The sequence below is a fragment of the Panthera tigris genome, chromosome B2 (genome assembly GCF_018350195.1).
Source record: "Panthera tigris isolate Pti1 chromosome B2, P.tigris_Pti1_mat1.1, whole genome shotgun sequence".
NCBI classification, from domain to species: Eukaryota; Metazoa; Chordata; class Mammalia; order Carnivora; family Felidae; genus Panthera; species Panthera tigris.
This window is the reverse complement of record NC_056664.1, coordinates 54,233,166-54,246,002: the sequence shown is the minus strand read 5'-3', so window position 1 is coordinate 54,246,002 and position 12,837 is coordinate 54,233,166. Positions and strand designations below refer to the sequence as shown.

Sequence of the window (12,837 nt, the reverse complement as noted above, 5' to 3'; positions counted from 1 at the left end):
TAAATGGAACAATGTTGTGTGTGTTCTCACTGTTCCACCATCAGTCATTCCCCCATCTCGCTCCTTGGGCCTGCCTATTCTGAGACACAGCCATACTGAAATTAGGCCAATTAATAACCTTACAAGGGCCTCTAAGTGTTCAAGTGAAAGGAAGACCCACACATCTCTGACTTTAAATCAAAAGCTTAGGTGGCTCAGTCGGTTAAACGTCCAACTTTGGTTTGGGTCATGATCTTGCAGTTTGTGGGTTCGAGCCCCGTGTCGGGCTCTGTGCTGACAGCTTAGAGCCTGGAGCCTGCTTCGGATTCTGTGTCTCCCTCTCTCTCTACCCCTCCCCCACTCGCACACACATGTGTGCGCGCGCTCTCTCTAGAAAATAAACATTAAAAAAATTTTAAAAAGCTAGAAATGATTAAGCAGTGAGGAAAGCATGTTGAAAGCTGAGAGAGGCTGAAAGCTAGGCCTCTTGTGCCAGTAAGCCAAGCTATGAATGAAAGGAAAAATTCTTGAAGGAAATCAAAGTGCTGTCTCACGGGTGCCCGGATGGCTCAGTCAGTAGAGCATACAACTTGATCTCAAGCCCCACATTGGGTGTAGAGATTACTTACATATTTACTTACTTACTATCTACTAAATAAATAAATCAATAAGCAAGCAAGCTACTCCAGTGAACACATAGAACGTAAGAAAGCGAAACAGCTGTACTATTTATATGGAGAAAGTTTTTGTGATCCGGACAGAAGATACAACTAGCCACAACATTCCCTCAAACAAAAGCCCGATAATCCAGAGCAAGGCCCTAACTCTCTTCAGTTCTATGAAGGCAGAGAGGTGAGGAAGCTGCAGAAGAAAAGACTGAAGTTAGCAGAGACTGGCTCATGAGGTTTAAGGAAAGATGCTGCCTCTATGACATCAAAGAGCAAGGTGAAACAGCAGGTACTGATGCAGAAGCTGCAGCAAGTTACCCAGAAGATCTAGCTGAGATAATTAATGAAGGTGGCTACACTAAGCCACCAATTTTCAATGTAGGTGAAACAGCCTTCTATTGGAAGGAGATTCTATGGAGGACGTTCATAACTAGAGGAAAGTCAGTACCTGGCTTCAAAGCTTCAAAGGGCAAGTTAACTCCCTTGTTAGGGGCTAATGCAGCTGGTGACTTTAAGTTGAAGCCAATACTTATTTACTATTCTGCAAATTCTATGGACCTTCAGAATTATACTAAATCTACCCTGCCTGTGCTCTATAAATGGAACCACAAGGCCTAGATGACAGCACATCTGTTTACATCATGGTTTACTAAATATTTTAAGCCCACTGTTGAGACCTACTGCTCAGGAAAAAAATTCCTTCAAAGTATGACTGCTCATTGACAATGGACCTGGTCACCCAAGAGGTCTGATGGAGATGTACAATGAGAGAATGTTGTTGTCATGACTGCTAACACAACATCCATTCTGCAGGCCATTTGACTTTCAAGTCTTAGTATTTAAGAAATATATTCTGTAAGGCTATGGCTGCTACAGATAGTAATTCCTCTGATAGATCTGGGCAAAGTAAATTGAAACTTTATAGAAAGGATTTACCACTGTAGATGCCAATAAGAACATCTGTGATTCACTGGAAGAGGTCAAATATCAACATCAACAGGACTTTGGAAGAAGTTGATTCCAACCCTCACGGATGACTCTGAAAGGTTCAACGACTTCCATGGAGGAAGTATCTGCAGACGTGGTGGAAATAGCAGGACATGGAGCCTGAAGATGTGATTGAATTGCTGCAATCTCATGATAAAACATGAGCAGATGAGGAGTTGCTTATTATAAATGAGCAAAGAAAGTGGTTTCTTGGCATGGAATCTAGTCCTGGTGAAGATGCTGTGCAGACTGTTGAAATGACAAGAAAGGATTTAGAATATTAAATAAACTTAGCTGATAAGGTAGCAGCAGGGTTTGAGAGAATTTTTTTAAAGTTTTTAATTTTAATTCCACTATAGTATAACATACAGCGTTATATCAGTTTCAGGTGTACAATATAGTGATTCAATAGGGTTTGAGAGAATTGACTCCAATTTTGAATGAAGTTCTACTGTGGGTAAAATGCCATCAAACAGCGTCACATGCTACAGGGAAATCATTCCTGAAAGGCAGAGTAAATCAGTGAAGCAAACTTCACTGTTGTCTTATATTAAGAAACTACCACAGCCACCCCAACATTCAACCACCACCCTGATCAGTCAGCAGCCATCAACATCAAGACAAGACCTTCACCAGCAAAAAGATTAAGACTCAGTGAAAGATCAGAGGATGGTTAGCATTTTTTAGCAATACAGTATTTTTTAAATTTTTAATATTTAATTTTTTTAACATTTATTCATTTTTGAGAGTGAGAGAGACAGAGCAGGAGTGGGGGAGGGGCAGAGAGAGTGGGAGACACAGAATCAGAAGCAGGCTCCAGGCTCTGACCTGTCAGCACAGAGCCCGACGTGGGACTTGAACTCACCGCGAGATCATGACCTGAGCTGAAGTCGGATGCCCAACCGACTGAGCCACCCAGGTGCCTGAGCAATACAGTATTTTTAAATTAAGGTATGTACATTTTTTTAGACATAATGCTGTTGCATACTTAATAGACTACAGTAAAATGTAAACATAACTTTTATATGCACTGTGCAACCAAAAAATTCATTTGACTTGCTTTATTGTGGTAGTCTGGAACAGAACCTGCAAAATCTCCAAGTTGTGCCTATAAGGGACAGAAATCTCATTAGTGTCAAGCATCAGTTTGACTTTAAGAAGTACGCAAGGTGCCACCAATAAATATAACATCAGATACAAGACAGAAAGTGGGGAGGGGAGTATGAAAAAAGGGGGGAAATGAGGAAGGGAAAACAGATGAAAGGTGAAAAAAGGCAGAAGAATAAAGATATACACAGGAATATGTTAACTAGCTGGAATCTAAATAAAAGCTTGAAACATTAAAAAGAAAAAAAAAAGATACACACAGTAATAAGTATTTGAAAACCACCACAGAATGTCTCATTAGCCACAGTCACTAGACTCCTAACCTTGGACTATACTATAATTAGTATTATTCCAGTGAAAGTCCTAGATATAGTTCACAAATCAAAACTTCATAAATCAAAACTCAGGGGATAAAATGGCCAAGTACATACTGGATTTGTCGCTCCAAAAAATCAACTCCAATGGTTTTCTTGTAGTCTTTTGTAAAAATGCCTTTGCAATATCGCTGAATCATACTTGACTTTCCAACTGCTCCATTCCCTACAACCACCATCTTGATAGCCACTTCCATATCTTCCTCCAACATTTTTGCAGTTGAAAAGGTTTCTGAACCAACTTTAATTCCAGGTGATCAGATCTTCTCAAATCTGTGGTTTAAAATGAAATTATTTTTCATAACATAAAAATTGTACAAAATAAGCTATAATTGTTTTATGGAGAAATAATTATATTGCACTGCAAGAATTTGTTTCCATGATGGAGGCCCTCTTACCATCCTGTTTAGATCATGTAAATTATTTGAAAGGAGGAACAATAATATCATTCATTTCTGAATCCTGATCAGTAGCAAAATGTATGATATCTAGGTATTAATAAAGGCCTAGATTACATAGTTCTACCTTTCACGGAGACTAAGATTAAGATGGTCAGTGTTAGAGTTGAGGTCTGATTTAAAGTTGCTCTTAGTGAAGTTACTGCTTGACCTCTTTAAACTTCAGTTTACTAAGGATATTTATCTCACAAGATTGTTGATCAATGGCACATATAAAGCACTAAGCATAATGAAAATCGAGCACTCAAAAACTGGTAGTTTCATACAACATAATAAATCCTCCATAGTCACCACCATATGGGTAACAAATAAAATATCTAAGAAAACTGCTTTTTCAACCTCACAAGTAATAATTACTATCCCTAGAAAAGCACCCCTAAGAAAGATTTTGTATAATATACAACTGTGTGTCAGCACTGAACTCTTACAGTGCTTCACTGTTCAGGTTATAATGAATCCTTTATAAATAATCTTATACCACACATTCTTTCTTTAGTTTCAGACTAGTTACAGTTACTCATATAATGAAAGTAATACAATGTGTACTGTCTGCATTTTAGATTGAAAAGAACAGAAAGTCAATTTCTTCTATTTCTTAAAATTACTAGTTAAATTCCTATTATACAATATTATATTCCAACTACCTTAACTGAAAATCCATCTATACAACCATTACATAAAACAAGTCTGAAACATGAAGAACATTTCCCCCATCCCCCACCACGGAGTCTCAGTAATTGTCCCTACCGCTTCACAAATTTGCACAATCATAAGAATCATCTAGGAGGATTTGTTCAAGTATAGGTTCTAGGTCTCCACCTCAAACATAATTAAATGATGAAAAAAAAAAAGTATAAGAATGAAAAGAAGACTATGGTAGGAACAAAAATACAGGTAAATACAAGACTTCTCTTGAATGTTCTAAATTATGTTGGACTCAAACACAATTGTGTGATTTTCAGTATGTATAGAGAAAATATTTATGATAGCTAATTATAAATGGGAGAAGATAAAGGAATGTAAAGGAAGGTAAAGTTTCTATGCTTCACTTGAACTGGTAAAATGTTGACTCCAAAAGACTGTGATAAATTATATATATAAGTGTATATATATGTGTGTGTATATATAAGTGCATATATATGTGTATATTACATGTATACATATATATGTATGTATACATATATACATATATGTGTGTACATATATTTATACATACACATATGTACGTACATAGTGTGTGTGTGTGCGTGTGTATATATATATATATATATATATATATATATATAGTGTAATATCCAGAGCAACTACTGAAGTTACAAAGAGATATACTTAAAACAAAATTAAAGTCTAATAACAATAAAACAATCAGAATCTGACATTTATAGAACTGTCCACACAACGGAATATACTTCTTTTTAAGTATCTATTAAATCTATCTACTAAATATATACCAAGATAAAACAAATTCCAGGTGATTTAAAAAAAAGAAAACCTCAACAAACTTAAAATAATCAGACCACAATGCAGTCGAACTAGAAATAATTAACAGAAAACAGAAAGATAACAGGAAAATCTCCAAACATTTGCAAACTAAAAACAATGTGTGAGCCAAAGACTGAAGCTGAAGATAATTTTTAAGAGAGAGAGAGCGAGCATGAGTGGGAAGAGGGGCAGGGAGGGAGGGAGAGAGAATATCTTAAGCAGGTTCCATGTTCAGTGTGGAGCCTGACATGGGGCTCGATCCCATGACCCTGGGATCATGACCTGAGTCAAAATCAAGAGTCTGGATGCTCAACCGACTTGAGCCACCCAGGTGCACAAGAAAAAATTTTTTTTAAATTTTTAAATAATTTTTAAATTTTTAAATAATTGAATGAAAAGGAAAATACAACATGTGAAAATCTGTGAGACATAGCTAATGTAGTGCTGAAAGAGAAAATTTATAGCACTAAATGCTTACCTTAGAAAAGAAGAAAAGTCTCAATCATTTAAACTCCCACCTCAAGAAACTAGAAAAAGAGCAAAATAAGCCCAAAGCAAATGATGGAAATAATAAAGAACAGAAATCAATGAAATTGGAAACAGAAAAACAGGGAAAATTAAACAAAAAACTGTTTCTTTAAAGATCAGTATAACTGACAGAAAAAAAAAGAGAATACACAATTTACCAATATTAGGAATAAAATCAAGAATGTCACTATGGACTCTGTGGACTCCAAAGGATAATACAACAGACAACTCTACACACATAAATTTGACAACATAGATGAAATGGACCAATTCCTTAAACAGGATTAACTACCACAACTCACTCAATATGAAATAGATAATTTGAATAGCCCTATAACTATAAAGGAAATTGAATTTGTAACTTAAAAACTCAAAGAAAAATCTCCAGGCTCAGGTGATTTCATGGGAGAATTCTATCAAGCTTTTCAAGAATTGACACCAACGATACACAATCTCTTCCAGAATACTGAAAAGAGGGGAACACTTCCCAACTTATTTTATAAAGCCAGCATTACCTTGATACCAACACCACACAGACAGTACAAAAAAGAAAACTGGACAAATATCCCCTCATGAACACAGACACACCAAAGTCCTCAACAAAATATCAGCAAGTCAAATCCAGGAATATATAAAAAGAATCACCAGGACCAAGTGGGCTTTGTTCTGGGAATGCAAGGGTGGTTCAATACCTAAAACCAATCAGTGTAATCAACCATATTAACAAAGCAAAGAAAAACCTCATCACCATATCAACTGATACATATATCACAGGAAATATATAACAAAACTCAACATCCATTTGTCAGAAAAACAGTCAGCAAACTAGAAACACAAGAGGACTCCTTCAACCTGATTAATGGTGTCTATTAAAAAACTATCCAGCTATGCAGCCGCTCTGGAAAACAGTGTGGAGGTTCCTAAAAAATTAAAAATAGACCTACCCTATGACCCAGCAGCACTGCTAGGAATTTACCCAAGGGATACAGCAGTACTGATGCACAGGGGCACTTGTACCCCAATGTTTATAGCAGCACTCTCAACAATAGCCAAATTATGGAAAGAGCCTACATGTCCATTAACTGATGAATGGATAAAGAAATTGTGGTGTATATACACAATGGAGTACTATGTGGCAATAAGAAAGAATGAAATATGGCCCTTTGTAGCAACGTGGATGGAACTGGAGAGTGTGATGCTAAGTGAAATAAGCCATACAGAGAAAGACAGATACCATATGGTTTCACTCTTATGTGGATCCTGAGAAACTTAACAGAAACCCATGGGGGAGGGGAAGGAAAAAAAAAAAGAGGTTAGAGTGGGAGAGAGCCAAAGCATAAGACTCTTAAAGACTGAGAACAAACTGAGGGTTGATGGGGGGTGGGAGGGAGGGGAGGGTGGGTGATGGGTATTGAGGAGGGCACCTTTTGGGATGAGCACTGGGTGTTGTATGGAAACCAATTTGACAATAAATTTCATATATTGAAAAAAAAAAAAAACTATCCAGCTAATATTATATACTTAACTCTAAAAACCTGTTGTTTTTTTATTTTAAGTAAACTCTACCCGCAACATGGGGCTCAAACTCATGACTCTGCAATCAAGAGTCACAAGCTCTACTGACTGAGCCACACACCTGAAAGTGTGACTGTTTTAACCCTTAGACTAAGAACAGGGAAAGGATCTCTACTCTCACCACTCAAAGTTCTACATTATACACAAAGTTCTAGCCAGAGAAACAGGTGACAAAAAAACAAATAAAACAGAGATTAGGGAAAAAATGAATAAAAGTGACCCTACTCACAAATTACATGACTGTCTTTATAGAAACTTAAAGGAATTAAAAAAAAAATCCTGGAACTAATAAATCAGGTTAGCAAAGGCACAAGATACAAAAACAACAAACAACACTGAATTGTATTTCTATACCCTAACAATGTACAATTTGAAAGCAAGAAACAATATTTTTTTAAGTTTTATTTATTTAAGTAATCTCTATACCCAACATGGGGCTTGAACTCACTACCCTGAGATTAGGAGTCACATGCTCTTCCAACTGAGCCAGCCAGGCACCCTGAAACCAAAAATTTTTACGTGACATTTACAAGAGTTCCAAAAAAAAATTAAATACTTTGGTATAAATCTAACAAAACACGTACAGGATCTATATGCTGAAAACTATAAAACACTAATGAAATAAACACCTAAATAAATGAGAAGATATGCCATATTCACAGAGTGGAAGATTCAACAAAGTAAAAATAGCACTTCTCCCCAAATTGACCTATGGTTTAATGCAATTCCAAAGTACCAGCAGGATTTTTTTTCTGTATTTGAGACAAGCTGATTCTACATTTATTTTTATTTTTTTTATTTTGAGAGAGAAAGTACAAGCAGGGGAGGCAGAGAAAGAGGGAGAGAGAGAATCCTAAGCAAGTTCCACACTGACGGTGCAGAGCCTGATTCAAGGCTCAAACTCACAAAGCATGAAATCATGACCTGAACTGAGAGCAAGAGTTGGTCCCTTAACAGACTGAGCTACCCAGGTATTCCAAGACAAGCTGATGTTAAACATTATATGGAAAGGCAAATAAACTAGAATAGGTAACACAATTTTGAAAAAGAATAAAATTGGAGGAAATCATACTAGCCAATTTTAAGACACCAAAGAGCTATACTAATTAAGACAGCATGATACTGGCAAAGACAAAGATACATAAATCAATGGAACAGAGAGCCCAAAAATAGACCCACACAAATTCAGTCAATTGATTTTCGACAAAGGTGCAAAAACAATTCAATGGAAAAAAGACAATGTCTTCAGCAAATGGTGATGGAACGATTGGACATTCATATGTAAAAAAGCAAACAAACATCTACCTAAACCTCAAAATGGATCAAAGATGTAAAACTATAGGTGCTCTCTCAAAAATAATAAATAAACATTAAAATAATAATAATAATTTTTTTAAAAAAGGGACTCCTGGGTGGCTCAGTAGATTAAGCATCCAACTTCAGCTCAGGTCATGATCTCCTGGTTTATGAGTTCAAGCCCCACATCAGGCTCTCTGCTGTCAGCTCAGAGCCTGCTTCAGATCCTCTGTCTCCCTTTCTCTCTGCCCTTCCCCCACTCATGCTCTCTCTCCTTATCTCTCTCAAAAATAACATTTTTAAAAAATAAAATAAAAACAAAAATATAGGGGCACCTGCGTGACTTAGTCAGTTGAGCATCAGACTCTTGATTTCAGCTTAGGTCATGATCTCACAGTTTGTGAATTCCAGCCCTGAATCAGGCTAGCTGCTGTCAGTGCAGAGCCAAGCCTGCTTCAGATCCTCTGTCACCCTCTCTCCCTACTACTCCCCTGCACTCTCACTCTCTCTCTCTCAAAAATAAATAAAACGTTTTAAAAAATAAAATAAAACTATAAGGGTGCCTGTCTGGCTCAGTTTGGTAGAACCTGTGACTCTTGACCTTGGTGTTGTGATTTTGAGGCCCACGTTGGGTGTAGAGCTTAAAAATAAAATCTGAAATAAAATAAAATAAACAAAAATAAAACCATATTTTTTGGAAGAAACATTTTAGAAGGTGTAAATCTTGACCTGGGGTTAGGCAGAGTTCTTAAAAGGAAAAATTGATAAATTAGACTTCATAAAAACGAAAAACATTTGCTCTGGAAACGATGCTGTCAAAAGAACAAAAAGACATGCTACAAACTGCAAGAAAGTATTTGCAAAGCACATATCTACCAAATAACTTGTTTCCAGAACATATCAAGAACCCTCAAAGCTCAACATAAGAAAGCAAACAACCCATTTGAAAAATGGGCAATACCCTTGGCCAGATACTCATCAAAGATTATACATGCCAAATAAGCACATGAAAAGATATTCAACATCATTAACCATTAGTTAAAGACACATCAAAATCATGTGATACCACACGTCTATTAGCATGGCTAATTTAAATTTAAAATTTAAATTTACTTTTACATTTTACATTTACATTTAAAATTACTGACAATACCAAGTGCTTAGGAGGATGTAGAACAACTGGTACTCTCACACATGGCTGGTAAGAATGCAAAATGATACAACCACTCTGGACATCAGCATGACAGTTTCTTATAAAGTTAAACATATTTTATATGACCCTGCAACCCACTCTTACCAATACCCTAAAATGAAAACTTATATTCACACAAAAACCTGTACATGAATGTTTATAAGCAGCTCCATGTATAATCACAAAAAACCGGAAACACTCCAAATGTCCTTCAGTGGGTGGATGTATAAACAACTGTGGTACATCTACCTAATGGAACACTACTTAGCAATAAAAAAAGAAAATTATTGATACATACAACAATTTGGAGGAATCTCAAAGACATTAAGCTGAGTGAAAAGAAGTCAGCATTAAAGGTTACATATTGTATGATTCCACTTATATGACATCTGGAAAGGACTGGTGATTGCCAGGGGTTAGGGGTAAGGGAAAAGATATAAAAGGACAGCATGAGTTTGGCAGGGGTGGGGCGGTGGTAAGAACTGTTTTATAATTCGGATTGTAGTGGTGCTTGCATTAATCTAAAATTCATAGAACCACAAATCCCCTAAAAAGTCACTTTTACCATTTAATTTTATTTTATGTTTGTTTATTTATTTATTGTGAGAGAGACAGAAAGAGAGAGAGAGCGTGGGAGTGAGCACGAACACACAGGTCGGGGAGGGAGAGGAGAGAACCCCAAGCAGGCTCCAAGCACAGCACAGAGCCCAATGCCGTGCTGGATTCCATGACCTTAAGATCATGACCTGAGTGGAAACGAAGAGTCAGAGGCTCAGGCAACTGAGTCACCCAGGTGCCCTTTATCATATAATTTTAAAAACAAAATTTAAAGGGACACCTGGGTGGCTCAGTCAGTTAAGCCTCCAACCTTGGTTTGGCTCAGGTCATGATCTCAGGGTTGGTGGAATCCAGCCCCTGCATCAGGCTCTGAGCTGACATCATGGAGCCTGCTTGGGATTATCTCTCCCTCTCTCTCTTTGCCTCTCCCCAGCTCATTCTCTCTCTCTCTCTCTCTCTCAAAATAAGTAATAAGTTTTTTTTTAATTTAAAGAAGGAAAGTGCAATCAGATTTTAACGCAGGCCGTCTGACTCTTGTGATTATCAGCTACTACTACTGTCTCGACTTAAGGCACTATATCAAAACAATTAAGTTCTTAGAAAATAAGCATAAACCTGAGTATGATAATTAAAAAGCTTACAGTAATGCTTTACATAAATACTCTTTTCCCCCAATTTAATTTTAAAGACTTACCCAACCAATGCAATCTAATAAACTAGAAAAGAAAAATATGAGCTAAGTTACTGATTAAAAGGGTTGTCTTTTTCATCTCAGCCTGTACTTAAGTACAGTACGATTATGTTTATAACAACACTGAAAAAACTTGTTAGGTTCAGTGAAATTACCCGGAAGACGTTAGGAGTTATATAAAACCTAAAGAAGTGCCCGGCCCTTTTCAGACTCGGCTGACACTACTGATAGTGAAGTTAATACTCACACACACACCCTCAGGTTCTTACGTCTGGGAGCTGCTGAAGGCTCCTCGGTTCTCCGAGTTAAGAAATTCTGCGGCAGCCAGTGTCAATGAAATAGTGCAGTCTGGCTCATTCATATTCTAGCAGTCACTGAGTGAGAAACTAGGGAAGGGTGGGGCCGCGGGTAAGGAGGGGGCCCCTCCGCAAGGAGGAGGGGGGCCTAAAAGCCGGCGTAGAGCCTGGGACCCTCCTCCCCATCACACCTCACTCGGCACTTAACGCCCCCTGCCGCTGTGTCTCCCGGCCGGGGTCGCCCCTTCCCCACCTGGGGGCTGGGGAAAGACGAGAAGCTGGGTGCTCAGCCAGGCTGGAGGCCAGCGCCTCTCCCCCGCGCCGTCTCGCTCCTTCCCGCCCTAGGGGCAATTCCAGGGACCCACACCCTGGGAGCCCCGGCCGCGGGGCAGGGAGAACGGGTGCCGGGCAGGCGCTGCCGCCCACCTCCTCCAGCTGGAACTTGGGCACGGCGCTCCGAGGCGGGGGAGAGGGCGCTCAGGGGCCGGGGGATGGGAGCCCGGGCCTGGAGGCCCCTGTCCCCGACACCCCTCTCCAGTCCCCGGAGTACGGCACATCCCGGGACCCCGGGGAGAAGCGGGTCCTTCCTCAGCAGAGCCGGGGGAGTCCTGAACCGCTGGAGAGGGCGAGTGAGAGCCGCGCGGCTGCCCGGAGTGCAGGCTGCTACTCACCGTCCCCGCTGGCCACGGACCCGCCGCCCGGCGCGACCGGCTCCTCCTGGTCGCGGCGCAACCGCTGCCGCCGCCGCCACCTCCTCCTCCTCCTCCCAGCGCGCCAGCTCCCCCCGGCGGGGCCGCCCGGCTGGCTCGCGCCCTCTTTCACTCTCTTAAAAATGACTATGATTTTTTTAACGAACTTTATTGCCAGCCAGGGCTCAGAACGAGCGGCTCAGCACGAGCGACTCAACAGCAACTCCGGCAAGGATGGTGGGGCGCGGGAGACTCGACTCCCCTCATCTGTGGACGCGCCGCTCTGCGGAGCATGCGCTGGGCTGGTTCTGCGCATGCTCCGCGCGGACCCGGTCCCCCCGCCCTGCTCCACCCGCGTTCTGGCTGGTTCTCGGGGAGGGCGGCTCTCCCGCGTTCCCGGCGGCTTTTCTGCGTTCCCGGTGCGTCTGGGGGAACCCGGTGTGCAGTGAGGACCGCAGCGGCGGGCGGGAGCTCCTAGATCGTGGACCCTAGTATAGCACTGACCGAGGAAGGTCCGCATAGGTTTCGCCTACTAAGTGATCAGACTTCCAGAGTACTCAAAGGACTTGCCCTGCCTTGGACACACACCTTTTTTTCTCCACCGGATGACATCCAAGTGGTAGAGTGAGCAAAAAATGTTGAGCAAAACTGAAAACGCACTCACAGTCCACCCGTTGCGGCTGGAGAAAGAAGTCTGAGATGGTTAACAGTTGAGAGAACCAAACCAACAATTAAAAGTTCCCCCTGAAAGCAATCTAAACTGCTTCAGTTGTTTTTATATTTCAAAATACAATAGAATAGAGGGAATAAAGGAAAATACCAACTGTTGGCAAAATACTCCAAGGATGTAGAGTAACTGAATGCATCTACCCTGCTTCTGGAAAGTAAACTAGAACAACTCCTTTAAATAACAATTGGGCGCTGTTTCCTAAAGAAGCATACCCTATGACCCACCAG

At 40.0% G+C, this 12,837-nt stretch overlaps 1 protein-coding gene and 1 non-coding gene across 2 annotated transcripts in view; both read right to left on the bottom strand.

Moving 5' to 3' along the window:
• The window catches only part of RAB23 (RAB23, member RAS oncogene family), a 37,594-nt gene extending 25,457 nt beyond the window's left edge, over positions 1-12,137 (bottom strand). The window contains exons 1-2 of the mRNA XM_042986601.1: positions 11,863-12,137; positions 3,173-3,388 (exon numbers count right to left, since the gene is read on the bottom strand). Coding sequence (XP_042842535.1) covers positions 3,173-3,327 — 155 coding nt within the window. The 5' untranslated portion in view covers positions 3,328-3,388; positions 11,863-12,137. The remainder of the gene's footprint in view (positions 1-3,172; positions 3,389-11,862) is intronic.
• On the bottom strand, positions 7,582-7,654 carry TRNAR-CCU. The gene has a single exon. It is a non-coding gene; the product is annotated as a tRNA-Arg (tRNA).
• Positions 12,138-12,837: the final 700 nt, after the last annotated feature.